This window comes from Macrotis lagotis, chromosome 1 (assembly GCF_037893015.1).
Source record: "Macrotis lagotis isolate mMagLag1 chromosome 1, bilby.v1.9.chrom.fasta, whole genome shotgun sequence".
In the NCBI taxonomy this organism is placed as follows: Eukaryota; Metazoa; Chordata; class Mammalia; order Peramelemorphia; family Peramelidae; genus Macrotis; species Macrotis lagotis.
The window spans coordinates 805,737,531-805,755,136 of NC_133658.1; the positions used below are offsets into that span (position 1 = coordinate 805,737,531).

The 17,606-nt window shown below is 38.6% G+C and overlaps 1 protein-coding gene across 7 annotated transcripts in view; it reads right to left on the reverse strand.

The window, feature by feature from the left end:
* Positions 1-17,606, reverse strand: part of TENM4 (teneurin transmembrane protein 4) — a 1,252,272-nt gene that overhangs the window by 156,835 nt on the left and 1,077,831 nt on the right. For all 7 annotated transcript variants that reach the window (XM_074216997.1, XM_074217000.1, XM_074216995.1 and 4 more), the window contains one exon: positions 14,279-14,464. In XM_074216997.1, coding sequence (XP_074073098.1) covers positions 14,279-14,464 — 186 coding nt within the window. The remainder of the gene's footprint in view (positions 1-14,278; positions 14,465-17,606) is intronic.

A 17,606-nucleotide genomic window follows, 5' to 3' on the forward strand; every position in this document is an offset into this window, starting at 1 on the left:
AACGGGGTTAAGTGGCTTGCCCAAGGCCACACAGCTAAGTAATTATTAAGTGTCTGAGACCGGATTTGAACCCAGGTATTCCTGACTCCAAGGCCGGTGCTTTATCCACTACACCACCTAGCCGCCCTGGAAAGTTAGAGTTTGAAGGGATCTTAGAAATCGGTACTCCTACTACAGTGCTCTCACAAAGGTGTGGTGAATGAATGAGTGAATAAAAAAAAAATCTACCCTTATGGTTGGATACACAGAGGTTTCTGAATTAAGAGCCTCAGTTTCCTCTTCTGTTAAATGTCAATAAGAACACATTCTCTTCTTATTCTGGAGGGTTACTGTAAGGATCCTAAGAGATAAAAGGCTTGGAAGTACTTTGAAAAGCATAAAATGTTCTACAAATTGATAGACTTTTATCATTATAGCTTTATCCTTGTGAAGGGACCTCGATGGGGTGGTTGAGAGCATACTACTATACTTGGGGACAAAACACCTGTGTTTGTCTCCTGGCTTTTTATCTCTGTGATCATGGGGCAAGTGACCTACTCTCTTCTGGTCTTGATTTTCTTATCCATAAACTGAAGAGGTTTGGATCAAAGTCACCATAAGGTTCTTTCTGTATATTATGACAGAATGTACTATTTTAAAAAGTTTCAAGAGAATTAAACTTTTCTGTTGTTTTTTTTTAATTGCACTGATGCCTTTTATTTTACATTGGTCATTTTGGAATATCCTCCTCCATTCCCCATTTATATACCTTCTCTTGTTTAAAGAAAAGCAGTTAAGTAAAACTAAGATAGTTACATCTATCAGCAATTTTTGCTGATAATATCTCACATGTCTCATTGTCTTATCAAAGGAAAAATAGGAGAAATATATTTATGCTAATTCACTTTTACTTTATGAGACTGGGTTTATCTAGGGTCAAAATTAGTAAATATTTATTCAGCAACTATTAAGTCTACAACATTTTTTAGACACTGGGGAAGATCAAAGATTGAATTAAAACTTGGCCATGCCCTTCATGAAGCATATGACTGTTGAGGAATTATTGATATTGATAATGCTATTATTAATGATATTGAAGGATACGATACAGGTACTGATAACTAGAGAATGTCCTAAAAGTCTTAGTGCTTTTTAAGTCTCGACAGTCTAAAATGTCAAGGAAGGAAATCTGAGGAAACAACATGGTATGGGATATAAATGATCTTGGAACCCTGAATTTTCGTTATGGCTTTGGATCAACTATGTGACCTAAGCATTTTATGCTTTTCAATGTACTTCCAAGCCTTTTGTCTCTTGGGATTCTAGAACATGTTCTTATTGACAGAAGAGGAAACTGAGGCTCTTAATTCAGAGACCTCTGTGTATCCAAGCATCATAATGTAATGCACTAGGAAATAGGGGATATAGGTTCAAACTCAAGTTCTGTGATTTCATTACTCTATTATTTAGAACAAATTACCTAACCTCTCTTAAAGATTCAGTTTACCCTTCTTTAAAATGAGGAGTTTAGATAAGGTAGCCCATAATGTTCTTCTGTCGCTAATATTATATTTTTTAATATTTTAGGTTCTAAGATCCCTCCCAGATCTTACACCAAATTTTCTATGTTTCATGAACTGATGTTACAGAGTCTCTGACATCTTCAAATCTGGTGAGACTTTAACCTTCCTTGTACTAAGGCCCTTCTACTTCTAAAATTCTCTATGCTAAGGTTTCTCTTCCAGTGCTGAATGTCAAAAGAGTCTATGATAAAGAAACTTGCTGTCCAAGTACAATTAGTGCATTTAAGTCATTTGCAATATTAGCAGGTCACTGAAAATCACAATGCCAATCTAGCTACCATCAAACTTACAGGTAATTTGATTACTAGTCCCAACCTGGCTCACTGTTCCCCTCTTCTAATGTAAAGAAGAAACTCCCATATGAAAAATTTTAGTGCCTTCACTTTTCTTCCAAGTCATTACCACAGTTTGAAATGGCAGTCAATATTTCTAATTAAAAGCCAATTTGGCCATTGCAATTACAATTTCATAAATTAAACTGGCTAATGAACTGAAACTTCCAATTAAATGTTAGTGCTCAAATACCTGAGCTTCCCAAAGAAGTGAATCTTGGAGAAATAAAATCTGTTTGGGAGATCGGAAGTTATCTAATCATCGTTGATAGGTAAAAGAGAAGAAAAATAAAAAACATTCTGACCCAAAGTCTGGGGACCACAACTCTCAATTAGCATAATAACAGTCATTTGTAAGATAAAATATCCCAGAACTAGTTCTTTTTCTAGGAAAAAAAGAATCATACCATAAAATGATGGAGACATTGCTTTAGGATCTTTTCCATTCTCCTGAGATTTATTTCCCTCTCAATCCCCCCCCCCACACCCCAGCTTCCAATATTTCAATTCTGATGACCTTGGTCAGATGAGGAAGGGGATAGGGAAGGATGGAAAAGGATGGGTGGAAAAGGAAGAAGGGGTGGGGATATGGAGAATAAAGGACATAGATGTGGTGGTAGCATTCCACAGAGGCCAGAGCACCTGGGAAATGAATAGTGCTCCAGGCATACCATCCCAATGGGACTGAGATCTTAGAGTCTACAATGGAGTTAAGGCAACCTTGAGGTGGTAGGACCATGGGGATGTATATCAATTATTATCTATACAATTATTCATAACACACACACACACACACACAAAGACAACAGGAAAATAGAGGAAGGAAGACCATACCTTTCACTACCTTATCCAGATAGTGAGCTTGGGAGATAAAAGACAGGACATTTAAGGTAGGGTTGAATAAGTACCATATTGTCTGTCACAAGACAATGCAGGCATTATAGAGGAAGAGGAAACTTGGCCAACAACATCAGCATATAACCTCTGTCCCAGAAGGAAGGGTATCAATCTGAATAGCATTAAGAAAAAGAGGCTATGCAGAAGAGCAGAGCCCCAGGAGAGTGGTTTCTCACCATCCACTATGACTTTGGGAACATGATCAGAACAGCAAGAAATCAAACACACATGGATGGAAATGAATGGAAGGCAAGTATGGGGAGGAGCAGAAGCAGTAGTAGTCCAAGGCAGGTGTGCATTCCCCTCAGAGTTGGATCTTGCTGTCAATGCCCTCCTGGAAGGGTGAAAGACAGGTTGGACTCTAGAAACCTCCAATCTCTTGACAAATGGGAGCCATAATGAGGTGAGCACTGGGAAGCAGTTAGTGGCTAAAGCCATGGACTTCAAGTCAAAAAGACTCAGATACCAATCTAGCCATTTACCATTTATGTGACCTTTGTCATCAATCAATTGGAGTTTTAGAATCTACGTCTATAAAAAGGGTCTATATTCACCCCTGCCCTCCTACCCAACAGGGTAGCTGTGAGAGTTCAAGGAGATAACAAAGAGAAGTGATTTGTAAACATAAAGTGCATAATTATAAGTTATTGGACATTTCTAACAAATAGGAAAAAAAGAGTATCCCTGGACTGAGGCAAAGTGGAAAGAGCAAGGGATCTGGAGTCATGACTACGTAGAGACAAGAGTTCACATCTGTGGCTTTGAGGAAGTTGTTTAATCTTTGGGAGCCATATCAGAAAAATGGGGACAAACTTACCTCTTTACTTCAAAGATGGGCTCATGAAGGATTTTAGTAAAATACTATATAAATGTCAAATATTATCATTATTCTTGTACAAAGAATACTTGTGGTCTTGAAATGCTGTATGTAAACTGTATATATGCAAATTTGATCATTTAAAACACACTGCAGGAAGTTGTCTGGAGGAATGTTTTAATAAGTTTATTCACTGATAAAAAAGCTCCTGTTTAGTAAGTGTATGTCCCCTGACCTCATTCATTAGAAAGGATCCTTTCTTCACATACTGTATAGACTAGCAGTACCTAGCTAACCATCATCTTTTTATCTTCAACAGGGGGACTTCAATATTTCTGGTGATACTACCTCAAATCCATGACAAGTTGTTTAAATGTGTCTCCATGACTTCCTTCTTCATTCCATTTCAGTTACCCAGAGGGATGGTCACCTCCTCTCCTGCCCCTCTTGCCCCCATCTAATCATCACCCATAAGCATTCTTTGACTTTGATAAAAAAAAAAAACCTCTGGCATTCTCTAATGGATTAAACTGAGTTTCTTACTGTTCCTCATATAGGGTGTGCCATGTGCTTTTATAGTATCTTGTTCTAAATGATTAGAATGCACTCACTCCTTGCCTTCATCTCATAGGAGCCCCATTCCCCATCTTCCTTCAAGATTCAAGCCAAATACCGACTTCTACAAAAAGCCTTCCTGGATCCCCTCAACTGTGAGCGCCCCCTCCCTATACTGTATTCAATTTTTTTCTTATATTTTACTCTCCTTTTTATGTGTATATGCAGGCTTCCCCAAGAGAATATATAATCTCCTTAAGAGTAGGGGTTACTATATTCATTGTATGTGTATCTCTGGAATCTAGGTAGTATCTAACACATAATAGGCATCTCATAAATGCTGTGTGTTTTGTTCATTAGATGCAAAGTTTCTTGCGTGATTTTTGAATCTGGTTGTAAAGCAGTTTGATTAGGCCTGTTGCTGCTTTGACATTGCTTTAACCCATCAATGAGGTTTGAACTAGCTAACTTCTGAATGCCTCTTTCTACTATGTTATTCTACTATGATATGGTGGTGGAATTAGTAGGACATCATCAACAATTCCCCACTGACTATGAATTTATCTGGACCAAAATATTTGTCACCTGAATTCAGAATTTACAAACAATCTGGAGTTGTAATTTAAAAAAAACAATGAAAAATCATTCAGCGGTTTCTTTTAAGGTTCTCATGGAAGATAATATATACTGTAGAAGATAACATCTCTTCAGAATTATAGAATCTTGAAGCTGGAAGGGACCTAAGAGAATATCTATTCTCTGTGAAGTCATAAAGACAGATTTGAATAACTTGAGATAGCATCACTAAAATTTTGAAGTTTCTTTTTAAAGATGAAACCTATCAATGAAGAGCTAAAAACAATTATCCCTACAATTGCTTTAAAAATGTTTCTCTAACTTGTTCCTGAACAACTGAGATATTTCTATAGTGTTTTCTAAACCTCAAGGCTAATACTAATTATTATCATCATCAAATAATAATAATAATAATAATAATAATAATAATAATAATAATAATAATAATTCTTAAAGGGTCACTGTAGAGAATAGAGATGAGGTTTGTTCTGGAGGGACTCCAGAAAGAAATAGGACAAATGGGCAGAAGTATGAAAAAGTCAATTTTTGACTCAATGTAAAGAAAAAAATACCTCGTAAATAGAGCTATACAACAATAGGATGCTTAATTCTGAGAAAAATTGAATTTCCTAATGCTATAAATCTTCATATAGAGGTTGGATGATCATTTTGGAGAATATATTTTAATTGAGAGTGATATTATGATTAGGATGAAATGATCTCTTGGGTCTCTTCCATGTTTGACAAAGAAAAAAATTTGTAGTTCCAAGTTGCATCTCCATTTAGCAGTGATGGTGAAAAAGAGGCCTCAGTCTTTTACTGACTTTTTTTCATCTATCTACTCAGTCTTTCCTAACCATGATGATAGTGAAGCTGTCATTAGTCTTGGTCAATGCCCATTCATTCAACAATTTATTGAGTGTGGATGTGCTGGTTGCTCTGGAGGATACAAAGGTGTATGAGATAAGTTTCTGAGTCTTCTATAGCTCTTACATTCATTTTGTATAATCCTACTTGTGATTTTTTTGTAGTTCATGGAATTTTTAAGAGGGTTTGACTTTGATAGCACAGCTTTCATTCCCCATAAGTAATTTTTTGGGGACTTGAAGCACTATGGAGGACACCCAGGAAGATTTTTAGGATAGACTTAGAACTAGACAAGATATGTTATCCCAACTCCTTTATTCTGGTTGATTCCAGAGAAGCTGTTTTCAAAGTATGGTTCAAGGAAATCCCAGTATTCTAAGACTTTTTTTTAAAAAAGATGAACCACAGATCAACTATCTGATGCTATGATTTACATCTTGCATGCATCATAGCTTTTCTACTTGGTTGGGGGAAATTTCTTGATGACTGTAAACTTGTGCTTGGGAAATGAACTAAGCAATAAGAGTCCACTCTCCTTAAGTTACAGTAAGGCAGATTTAGGAAGAACTTCCTGTTCTTTCCACAAAAGAATAGACTGTTTCTGCATTGATTAGGGCCATGTCACTGGAAAGATTCAAATGAAGGTTGGATAGGTTGTCACATGAAGGTAAAAGTAACAGTTGTACAGTGGCAGATGAGGTGAGAGCAATAATCCCAGGCTTGCCTGCCATTTGATTCAATTTATTATTTGTTAACTATTTATGCTGTTGTAAAACTATTTATGTGTTAACTGCCTCAAGAATCAGAACTGGTTTAGGTTTTCAGCAGTCTCACTCCATTTTTGTTTGTAGAGTTGGTTTTCCATGAAGGAGGGAAAGAGAATAAGAAGTAATTCAGAGAAAACTTCACTTTAGCATACGATCATAAATTTAGGACTAGAAACAGTTTTGGTGGTTGTCTATTCCACCCCACTTTTACAACTGGAAAAACTGAGGGCTAGGAGAGATTAAGTATCATCATAATGGAACAGTGAAGCTGTGGAGGTCTGGTAATATTGAGGGGCATCTATTTGGGTACAAGAAATGTGAAAGTTTGTCTCAGTGGCAATAACAGTTACATCCTAGACCACATCTTCTTGCCTCTTTGGTATGCACCTGTGTGAGAGACCACATAGTGCTAAGTATGGAAAGGTCAATGGACCCTGTCTGGATGACCACCTGTCAGGGATGTTACTGAAGGATTCCATGCATCAGGATCAGGGATTGGGCTATGTAACCTGTACTGTCCCTATGATACTTGAGATTCTGGGAGATTCTTAGGTTTCTACCCTCAAGCTGTTTCTCTAACTTAGCATCAATACCTTCTGTGCAGTGAAATCTCCCGGGTCCATCATCTTGTCAAATACTCCTCTGCTTAAGGTAAGCTTCTCCAGATCCCTGCATAGCTTCTCCTTTCCCATCTGGGTCAAGGCGCTCTAACTGCCATGACCCAACAGGTTTATTGTGAGGTTAAATGTAGGGTTATTACAGTCACTGATACCACATGGTGAGCTCAAAGATAAGGGCTTATGGGATACACAAGTGAAACTTGATAGTTGTCAGGCCTGAGGGGTCCTTAGAAAGCCTGGCCTTTCTTTGTGGATGGCTCGCTATCAGGAGTCTGGTATTACTCAATCATGGAATCATGACATATCAGAGTGAGATTATGTTCTCAACTCCCTAATGTCAATCTTGTTTAAAGACTGGGATTTATCATATAATGAGAAATTTAGTATCTCTGTTAGCTTGAATAACCACTGATTTGGGGTCAAGGTTTGGAATTTTAAAGATGCTATCAATTGATGTCATGTCACTTTATAGAGGGGAAGCAAAGGTCATTTTTTTTTTCAAGAGGCAACATATTTTTGGATAAAGAAGCTGTGCTTGAATGATAAGAACACTGAGTTTGGTTTCAAGAACCTAAGGTTCAAATCTCAGTGATTTGGGACCAAAAAACTATACTTGTGTGAACCTTCATTTTTTTTAAATGGAAAATGGAAAAAAAATAACACTTGCACTTGCTATCCCACAGATATGCCATGGATAAAGGACTTTGTGAAACTTAAAACATTATACAAATGAGAAAGACTATTATGATCCCCTCTGAGTCTTTTTTTTTCATCTGTAAGATAGGGATTCTAATATTCACATTAAATATCTCACAGGTTGTTATGAGGATAACATGAGATAGTGTAACTAAAGCAAATAAATTCAAGTTGGATGCCAGGTTATTATTATTTTTAAGAAAATTCTTAATTCATGATAAATTACATATTATGATTCTAATTGTTTTTCAGAAAAAAACCCAAACAAATTCAAAAGGGATCTGTGTTTCCCAGCTTTTTCTGTGGGAATACTACTAAAGTACCCCTTTTTCTCCTCTGTTGTTGTTGAGTCATTTCAGTTGTGTTTTACTCGCTGTGATCTCATTTGGAATTTTCTTGGCAAAGATACTGATCATTTGACAAGTGAGGAAACTGAGGCAAACAGAATAAAATGATAAGCCCAAGGTCACACAGCTATTATGTATCTTAGGCCCTTATATAATAATTTAGTAACTCCAGGCCTAGGACTTTATGTACTTTATCCTGAAATTCTTTTCTCTTTCCCCTCCCTTCACCCAATATAGATTATAGATTCCATGTTATCAGCAATTTTGAGATGTATTCTAAAACATCTCATTTTTCCTTCAGTGGTAAGCAGATTGTCTCACAGATATATGTGTATATATATAGACATATAGATATAATTGTGCTCAGAGAAGATAGAGTTATGAATTACTTTTACTTGGAGTATTTGAAAGAATAGGGCAATAATAAACTGCTGGGATAAAAATGAACTAGATGGGTTCCCTTTGCTTTCCATGTACCTATGAAAGGGGCTGATATCTACCATAAACCTAAGTGGTGATAAATACAGGATCACTTGAAGAGTTTCCATGTACTAATACTATTCTTTAATTTCAAAATTAAAAAACAGGAGCTGTCGAAACTCATGAAACCAAACTGTTGTACCCAGCTCCTCTCCTTATACCTACTCCTTTCTTAGTATCAACCTCAGGTTTTATCCTTGGGACCCAAGTCATAATCTTTTCACATGTTTTTAAGAAGGAATGTGGGAATGGAGGCAATGAGCTAGGTTTAGAGATGATTGCCATGTATTATAAATAAACATAAAATAAAGAAAAAATAAATAAACAAATGCTCCATCATTTTGTTAGGGTTCATGGAGGCCTTCGAATTAAGGTAATGATTACTACCTTATACAGCCATTTTATAGGAATTAGACATACTGTGGAAGTGAAGAGGTATAGAGTCTATAATGAAATACTATATAATGGGGGAAATCAAGCTCTTTGAATTTCTGATACTTCATATTGGCAAATTAACAATTGCCACAACAAAAACAGATTGGTTCTCAAAGGAAGTGGACTTCTCCAGTGTCATAAGGAAGTGGGAGGAAGCATGGTGTAGTGGAAAGAGTGTTGGTCAGGAAAGATACCTGACTTCAAAGACTGTTTCTGTCTGTGTGAATTTGGGCCTGTTTTTTCCCCTTTCTGTTGCTCAGTTTCCTCATCTGTAAAATGAGGATAATAATAACTCTACTTCTTACTTTTTAAATCTCCAGCGCCTGACACAGAGGTGTTTAATAAAAGTTTGTTTGATGAAAGACATTATCTGCCTCTGAGAGTTATTTTGGGGATCAGGATTTGGGGGAATTCCCTGGATTAGGAGATCCCCTCTGTCAAGGTTGGTCAGATCCTTCTCCAATTAGAGACTTGAGAGATGTCCAGAGTTTGAAAAGGAAAGGTGACTTGACCATGACCACAAACTCAGAAACAGAATTTAAACACAGTTTTTCCTGATTTCAAGCTCTCTATCAACTAACCCTAATTATCTATCACATTAAATCTTAAAATAATGTCTAAAAGGTTATTTTTAAGTATATTTAGCTGCTTTAAAAGATAAAAATGAAGCTCCACACATTTATATGTTCAAACATAAGACAAAAGATTTTCCTTCATGTATCTGTCCTACAAGAGAATGTTTAGATCTGTATTATAAGACTATATGATTGAGAACTGGAAGGGACCCTTAGAGCTTCTCTAGTTCAACCATTCCATTTTGTAGATGAGGAAACTGAGGCCTAGAGAGGGAGGAAATAACTTTCCAATGGTCATAAAGGCAATAAGAAGCAGGATTTTGCTCCAAGACTCTCTAGACCCAGTGCTCTTTCCACTCCTCCACAATGACTCTTTTAGTAATGATGTTAAGATACAATCCTTCTGCTATGTCGGACTTTACCACAAGGTTCCTAGACTCCTTCTCCTTTCCCCTCCACCTCTAACTCCCAGCAGCTCTGGTTCTGCTCCCATTTCCTACTACAGAGGCTCAATCTCCTTCCTTCTCTGTTCTATGGGATGGCTGGCTCCAGGAACATTATTTTGCCAAATATCAAGCTTTTGTGGGATCAATGAACATTAGCAGCTGGGGTCAGCCTGTACCTATGGTGTGTGTCCTCTTGTGTTACCTGCACACAAAGACATTGGAGTGTTACACCTGAAATGAGATGATACAGCCAGGCAGAGGCAGAGATGCAAAAGAAGGTCATTTTCAATCAAGCAAGTCACCATGCAGGGAAAGGAGACAGGGACAAAGGGAATGTTAGCACATCAATGCAGGCCAATGTCCTTTCATCTGTGCCATATTAAGGCTTGACATCTCTTCAATATCCTATTAGATTGTGACTTGGTCAAATTTCAGGAGACAGTATATGTAGCTGTCTCGGGCAGGGCCAATAGGGGAAACCACTATCTGTAACTTGAGAAGAATTGGTTCTCAAAGGACCACAACCCTGTGGCATTGGAAATCAAAGAGGGAGGGAGAGAATTTGAATTCTAGACTCCAAAAAGGGGAGCAGGTGTTGCTGAAACCAGATTTTAGAGTCACGGGGTGGGGAGAATGGGGAAATCCTACAATTCCTGATACACTTATACTCCTCCCAGTAATCCAACTATGGAAAGCATGAAATGGAAACTCAGTTTATTGACAAATTTTCTTGAGCATCATGTATACTAAGAATTTGGGGAATTGTCCTAAACCTAATTAACCCAAACAAAGTTGGTTTTATCATCTCAAAGGTTGATGTTCACAGGCTTTGGACAGTCTGTTGAATGAGGCAATAGAACTCTAAAGAAGTGATTAAAAAACAGCTATCATCCTCAAACAACAGTGAACTTCAGCTGAAGGAAAAAAAAAGGATTGTTTAAAGAAAGTGAAGAAGCCTTGAGGAGAGAAATAATGACACAACTGTTTACAAATACATGAGAAGCACTGTCTTGCTTGATCCCAAAGGGCTGAACAAGACAATAGTTGGAATTGGTAGGAGGCAATCTGGGAAGTTTGTATGAAAGATACTGGGTCAATGAAGTTTAAGATCCATGAGGACAGGGACAATGTCATATAAATTTGCTATCTTAATCAGTATGGGATAGTCTTCTGACCAAAGAAGGAGCTTCATCATATTTTGCTTAATAAAGAAGCAATATTCCAGAGGAGGGAAAAGATATGTTTTCTTAACATCACATTGGAATAGAATGGAATAGGAGAAGGAAGGGTGTTGTAGTGATTGGAGCTTTGCAATAGGAGTTAGAAGATAAGAATCTTGACTTTGTCCCTGTCTATGTGATGTTAAACAAGGTACTTCCTCTCTGTACCTTAGTTTCCTTCTTTGTAAAATTAAATAGTTGAATTTAATGACTTCTAAGGTCCTTCCTAGTTCCTGTTTATCTTAAATTCAGGTGACCTAAATTTCCTCTGTTCTTTAAATCTTCTGGTTCTATTGGGAGGAGCCCAGATGTAGCAGGAGCTGTAAAGTTCCCCACCCCCCATATGTCTTTAAATGGCAAAGAACATAAAGAAACTTCGCTGGAAATGCTTCTCCCACCTGAATAGTACAGATCTCTCACAAGGGGGTTATTATCACCTGGGGACTAAAGGGTGCCTTGGGACATTCAATGGACACCGTCTGCATGGTAGCAGGAAGTCTTATTCACAGTCATGTCTATTTCTTAACCTGAACAGAGGAGTCACTGGAGGAGTTAAGAAAGATTCTCATAGGGGTGGCTAGGTGGTGCAGTGGATAAAGCACTAGCCCTGGAGTCAGGAGTACCTGGGTTCAAATCCGGTCTCAGACACTTAATAATTACCTAGCTGTGTGGCCTTGGGCAAGCCACTTAACCCCATTGCCTTGTAAAAACCTAAATAAAAAAGATTCTCATAGACTCTGACTCCTAGATCCATCTGCTAACCATATAATTATAATTTTTATTCTTCATTTGTTTCAGTTGTGTCCAATTATTTCTAACTCCAATTAGGATTTTTCTTGGCAAAAATATAAAAGTGGTTTTCCATTTCCTTCTCCAGTTCATTTTATAGATGAGGAAACTGAGGCAAACAGGGTTAAGTGACTTGCCCAGGATCACACAACTACTAAGTGTCTGAGGCTGGATTTGGAAATTATAGTTTTTATTATTCCATCATTTTAGCTGTGTCTAACTATTCCCAACTCTATATGTGGTTTTCTTGGCAAAAATATTAGCATGGTTTTCCATTTCCTTCTTTAGCTCATTTTACAGATGAGGAAACTGAGGTAGACAGGGTTAAGTGACTAGCCTAGGGTCAAATAGCAAGTGTGTGTGTGTCTGAGGCCAGATTTTTTTGGGGAAAAAAAAGCTCCACAAAAACAGACAAACTGGGGCGTCTAGGTGGTGCAGTGGATGGAACACTGGCCCTGGAGTCAGGAGTATCTGAGTTCCAATCTGACCTCAGACACTTAATAATTACCTAGCTGTGTGGCTTTGGGCAAGCCACTTAACCCCATTGCCTAGCAAAAACTAAAAAACAAAAACGAAAACAAAAAAGCAGACAAACCTTCCTCACCCCCTGGCTTAATTTAAGGCTATAAAGAGTGCTTTTGTTTGTGTTCATCTGTTGATGATAAAGCAAGTCAAACTGCTATTTCCACAAAGCAAGAAGCTAAAAGGAAGACAAGAAGGAAGAGGCATAAGAATATAGGGTTTTACAGTAAATAGTATTGGTCTAAGGTAGGCTTTGTGGTCTAGGGGAGAGATTCCAGGACTAGAAGGCAGGTGAGGTAGGTTCCAATTTCAGTTCTACTTCTACTGTTTGTGTGACTGGACAAATCCCCTGCTTTCTCAAGACTTAAACTTTCTCATCTATAAAATCAGGGAGGTGGCATTTTTCCTGACTGTCCAGAGTTTTCGAGAATGCTCCCCCTTTCTCATCTCTGACTCCTGGCTTCCTTCAAATTTCATCTAAAACCCCATCTACGAGACATCATTCTTGGGTTCCTGCTCTCTATTGATCACTTTCAATTTATCCTGGATAGATCTTGTTTGTACATAGTTGTTTTTATGTTGTCTCTCCTATTAGACTCAGCTCCTTGAGGACACAGTCTATCTTTTGCCTTTTTAAAAATTAAAAAAAAATCTTTTTTTATTCCCCTACTGTTAATGCAGTGTCTGGCACATAATAGACACCTAATAAGTATCTATTGACTGACAATCTCTCTGGTGTCTTCTATCAATGTTTATAGGTTCTTTCTACCTCTCACATTCTATATTTTAAGATCCCTTCTGACACCATGGACAATGTTCTGAACTCAATGGACCCTTAATGAATGTTTATCAATGAATGAATATGAAGATTCCATAACTGTGACTCCAGAGGAGTAGGTGAGAGGCAAATGGAAGAAGAGGTCAGAGCTGAACTGGAGGTTGAATATGCCATATATGCACCTATTGGGTCTATCAAGAAGCCCTCAGAAGGATTTTAGAAGTTCAGTGTGAAACCTGAACTTGTGACTACTGTAAGGGAAGGATGTTGAGCTTTGTGTGTATTTAGCTCTTAGAGGACAAGGACTGAAGTCTTAAACCAGATCTCTCTCTGACTTCTTTTCTTGCTGAGTGCTTAAGAAATACATGTAAGATTTACCTTTTCCTCAACTCCTTCCAATTAAATAGGGCTCCTCAACTATTCAATCTGCAATCTGAGAAAGAATTCTGTATACATGCTCAATAAATGTTAGCAGAATTTAATAATAATTGCTCATATTTTTGTTTTACAAAGTGCTTGACAAGTTTAATCTCATTTGATCTTTCCAACTACACTTTGTGAAGTACATATGTTATATATAATTGCCTCCATGTTCCAAGTGAGATAGCCAAATCACAAAGAGTGTTTTTCAGAGTCACAAAACTGGTGTCAGCCAAGGATGACTCCAGACCCAAAACTCTTTCTATGATACCACTGTGCCTTAGTGAAGAGCATGATGGTGGGTGGTGGTGTTGGGGAACGAGGAGAATTAGTGCTGTGCACTTTTAATGAGTAAATGAAAAAGCTGATGGCATCACTCAATGAGAGGACATTCCTGCTGCAGTCTCACATGAAGATGGACAATGGGAGATATGAAACCCACAAGGAGAGGCGCTCATGCCACACCACATCACAAAGACCCAATGAGACATGCTTCCTCTATCTCCCACCCATCGCCACCCCCCCCACACTCCCGGCCTCACAATGCCTTTAAAGGTCGCTTTCCTGTCCCCCTCACCAATGGTGCAATGTTCTCCATTCCAGCCAGGGCTGCATTCACACTTGCCATCCCGGCAGGTCCCGTGCTCATTACAACGAGGGTGACATGCCCTCTGATCGCAGGTTGACCCCATCCAGCCATCCTCACAGCGACAGGTGCCTCCCACGCAGACTCCATGGCCTCCACAGTCCGAAGCACAGATCTCTGTGGGGGGGGGGGGGGGTTGGGAATCAAGAGATAGGGCAGAAATGGGGAAGGGGAGGAGAGGAAGAGGGAGAAGTCAGTGTGAGAAGGAGGAATGAGGAAAAAAATCCAGAATGTTGCTCTCCAAAAAAAGCAGTCACCCATTACTTCCTAGCATTACAGGAATGAAAGGAATCTCTTGAGGTTGCTAACACATCCCCTGGGACAATACAAATCCAAGGGGCAGCTGACTTTCCCCTTTTTCTCTTCAATTTCCCTCACTCTTTTATCTTTTCCAAATGGACAAGTCTGACTCAGTAAACTTTTGTGTTGCCAATTCCAAGGGGGAAAAGCCCTTCTGAACAGATGTGAGGAAAGTCAAATTTAATTAAAAATTGGCTGCATGTAAACAATCCAGAGATGAATCACTGATAATAAAGTTAAGGGATGACAAAGTCTGTGTCACATTTAACCAGGGGTTCTATTTGCACTGTTTCCTTTTCTAAAACTTGCCCTCGCCATTGAAAGTGGGGGAAGGAGAGAAAGGGAGTGAGAAGTCTTGGAGGATTATTTTCATTTTATGGATGAGGAATCTGAGACTCAGCAAAGTTCTGAGAGAAGTTCTTAGGTCACGTGGTTAGGAAAAGGCGGCTGGACCTTAAGCTTGATCTCCCAATTGACCATGCTTTCACTAATCACACTGTCTTCTGAGAATATATAAAATATTTTGTCTGTTCCATGATCTGAGCTACTTTGTTTCTTCTATCTTGGTACCCAGAGTTGATAAACTGCTCTTTTCATCTGGGTTTTACTATTTTATTTCAGTCTTCTTCCCTTTCTGGCAAGCAGGAATTCTGACCATCCCCTGAGCTCCTTCTACCTTCTCCTACCACCTATGATTATACATGCTATTCCCCACTCTTGGAGACCTGCCTTCCACAAATCAACTGTTGACTTTCTGTTCTTCCTTCAGTTATATCACTTCAGATAACACCGAAGCTTTCCTTGGTCTTTCCTAGATACAATCCACCAAGCTCAAAGTGAACTCTCATTATTTCCTTCAGTCTTTTTTTATTTTTTGGCCAGGCTTTCAATCTTTGCTGAATTTGTATTCAATGTTATTTCATAACTATTCTTGCACATGTTATATCCTTGAAATTCTTAAATTCCTTGTAGACAAGGTCTAGGTGATCCACCTTTTGTATCACAGTATCAAGTAAGGTTTCCTCAATGTAGGAAGGGTTTAATATATCTAGGTTGAATTGATTTGTGGCTCTGTGTTGATTGTGACACCTCTAATTTATCTTGAATCAAATTCTTTTTGACCCTTTAATAAAAGCAAGTCTGCCTTTGGCTCAAATTATCATTGCTGGCCTAGAAGGAGTCTATATTCTATCTTGATATTGAACAAAAGACTTTAAAAAAGTTAATAGAATCTCCTTAGAGGCAGCATGTGGGAGAGGAAATAGAACTTGGAGTCAAGAGGAGTCGGGTTCAAATCTTACCTAAGGCACTAGTTGTGAGATCCTGGGTTAGTCACTTAATATTCTTGTTCCTCAGTTTCCTCACTTGTAAAATGAGATTTTTGGTCTAGATGGTTAGAGATCCCTACTGAGTTCTAGGATCTTATGCTCTGGTTGTGAGAGTTGGTTACAGCAACAAAGGCTTCAAAAATAGGAAAGAGACCTTATATCCTTTTTAGTTTTCACTGGTATGACTTCTTTGGACCTCAGTTTCCTTATCTGCATATGAAAGGATTGGACTTTATGACTGAGGAGGCTCTCTCCATCTCTAATGTATGATCCTATGGGTCATCATCCTGTAAATGAGAGCCAGACACAGAGAGATAGTGGAAAGGCCCTTGGCCCAAGAACTGACTTGCATATGTAGAAGGAATTTCTTCACCTGGGAGTTCTCTATAGCAATGAAATCAGTGGACCACTTTCCCCAATACATTTGGCCTTCTCTGTGGGGTCCCTATTTAGAGTAGAGCCCTAGGCACTGGGGTTACAAAGACAAAAATGAAATAGAAATTAATATTCTGTAGGGGTGAGTGATATGATATGAATGATAAGACATTCTAAATGTCTTAGAGCCCCACGGTCCTTCTGGTTCTATGATAGGCAGCCCAGAAGGCTTGGTTTCGTCTATATGCAGGTATATATAACAGTTATTCCAGTTCACAGGTACAGCTAGCTTGTGTATTTTCTGAATTTAATCCAAGGCCTGGCCTGTTTGAATGCTTCACACGACTTGGAGTGAGTGAGTGAGTTTGTTTGTTTGCAACACTCCAATTAACAGAACCCCAAATATGTGAACAGGTTAAAAATTTCAATCAGGTGGAGAGACTTCTCTTACAAGATGATTTTGCTTAGATGTAAGGTGAGGGCTGCTGTGGATCTGACTCCTGAGGAAAGTGTTTATACATTTCCTGGCCCAAGGAAGGAGAGGGGTTCTCCAAAACTGAAAATGACCTCTATCTTTGCACACATCTGTCAAAGTACTTGAGGTTCCCCTAAGAAGAAGGAGGACACACAAGAGGCACTAACTTAGCCTTCCTCCCCCTTTAGCCAATATTCTCTCTCCCTCCTCTTCATCCTTCCCTTTCTCTCTCCTCACTTCTCTTTCCTTCTTTCTTTCCTTCCCCTCTTTTCTTCTCTTGCCCCCCTTTCTCTTCTTTCTTCCTCCTCTCCCCTCTTCTTCTCTTCTCTTTACTATTCTATCTATAATGATCCTCAGGTTTGTTTTGACCCAGGGACAGAGTTGGTGTTACAATCAGCAAGTTTCAGGGAAGAAGGTGGCGGGGAGAGAAGTGATGGTCATTCATTTGCCAAGCTCAGGGTATTCTTTGGATGCCTGCTTTTGGTGTCAAAGTCATCAGCAAAGAGTAAATCTGTTAAGTGAGGTGTAAACCTACAGGCAGAATATTTTCTATCAAAAAAGTTTGCATTCCCTTTTAACCCTGCTGAAGAGACTTTAAACAAGGCCAGTTTTAATTTGGTCACCCCCAGTATAGAAAGACAACTTTCACTTGCTTTCTCAACTGGCTATTTCTGGGGAAGCTGGAGAGTTAAATAGATAGAGCACTGGTTCTAAAATCAGAAAGGTCTGAGTTCAAAATTGACCTCAGACACTTGCTGCATGACCCTGAGCAAGTCAGTTA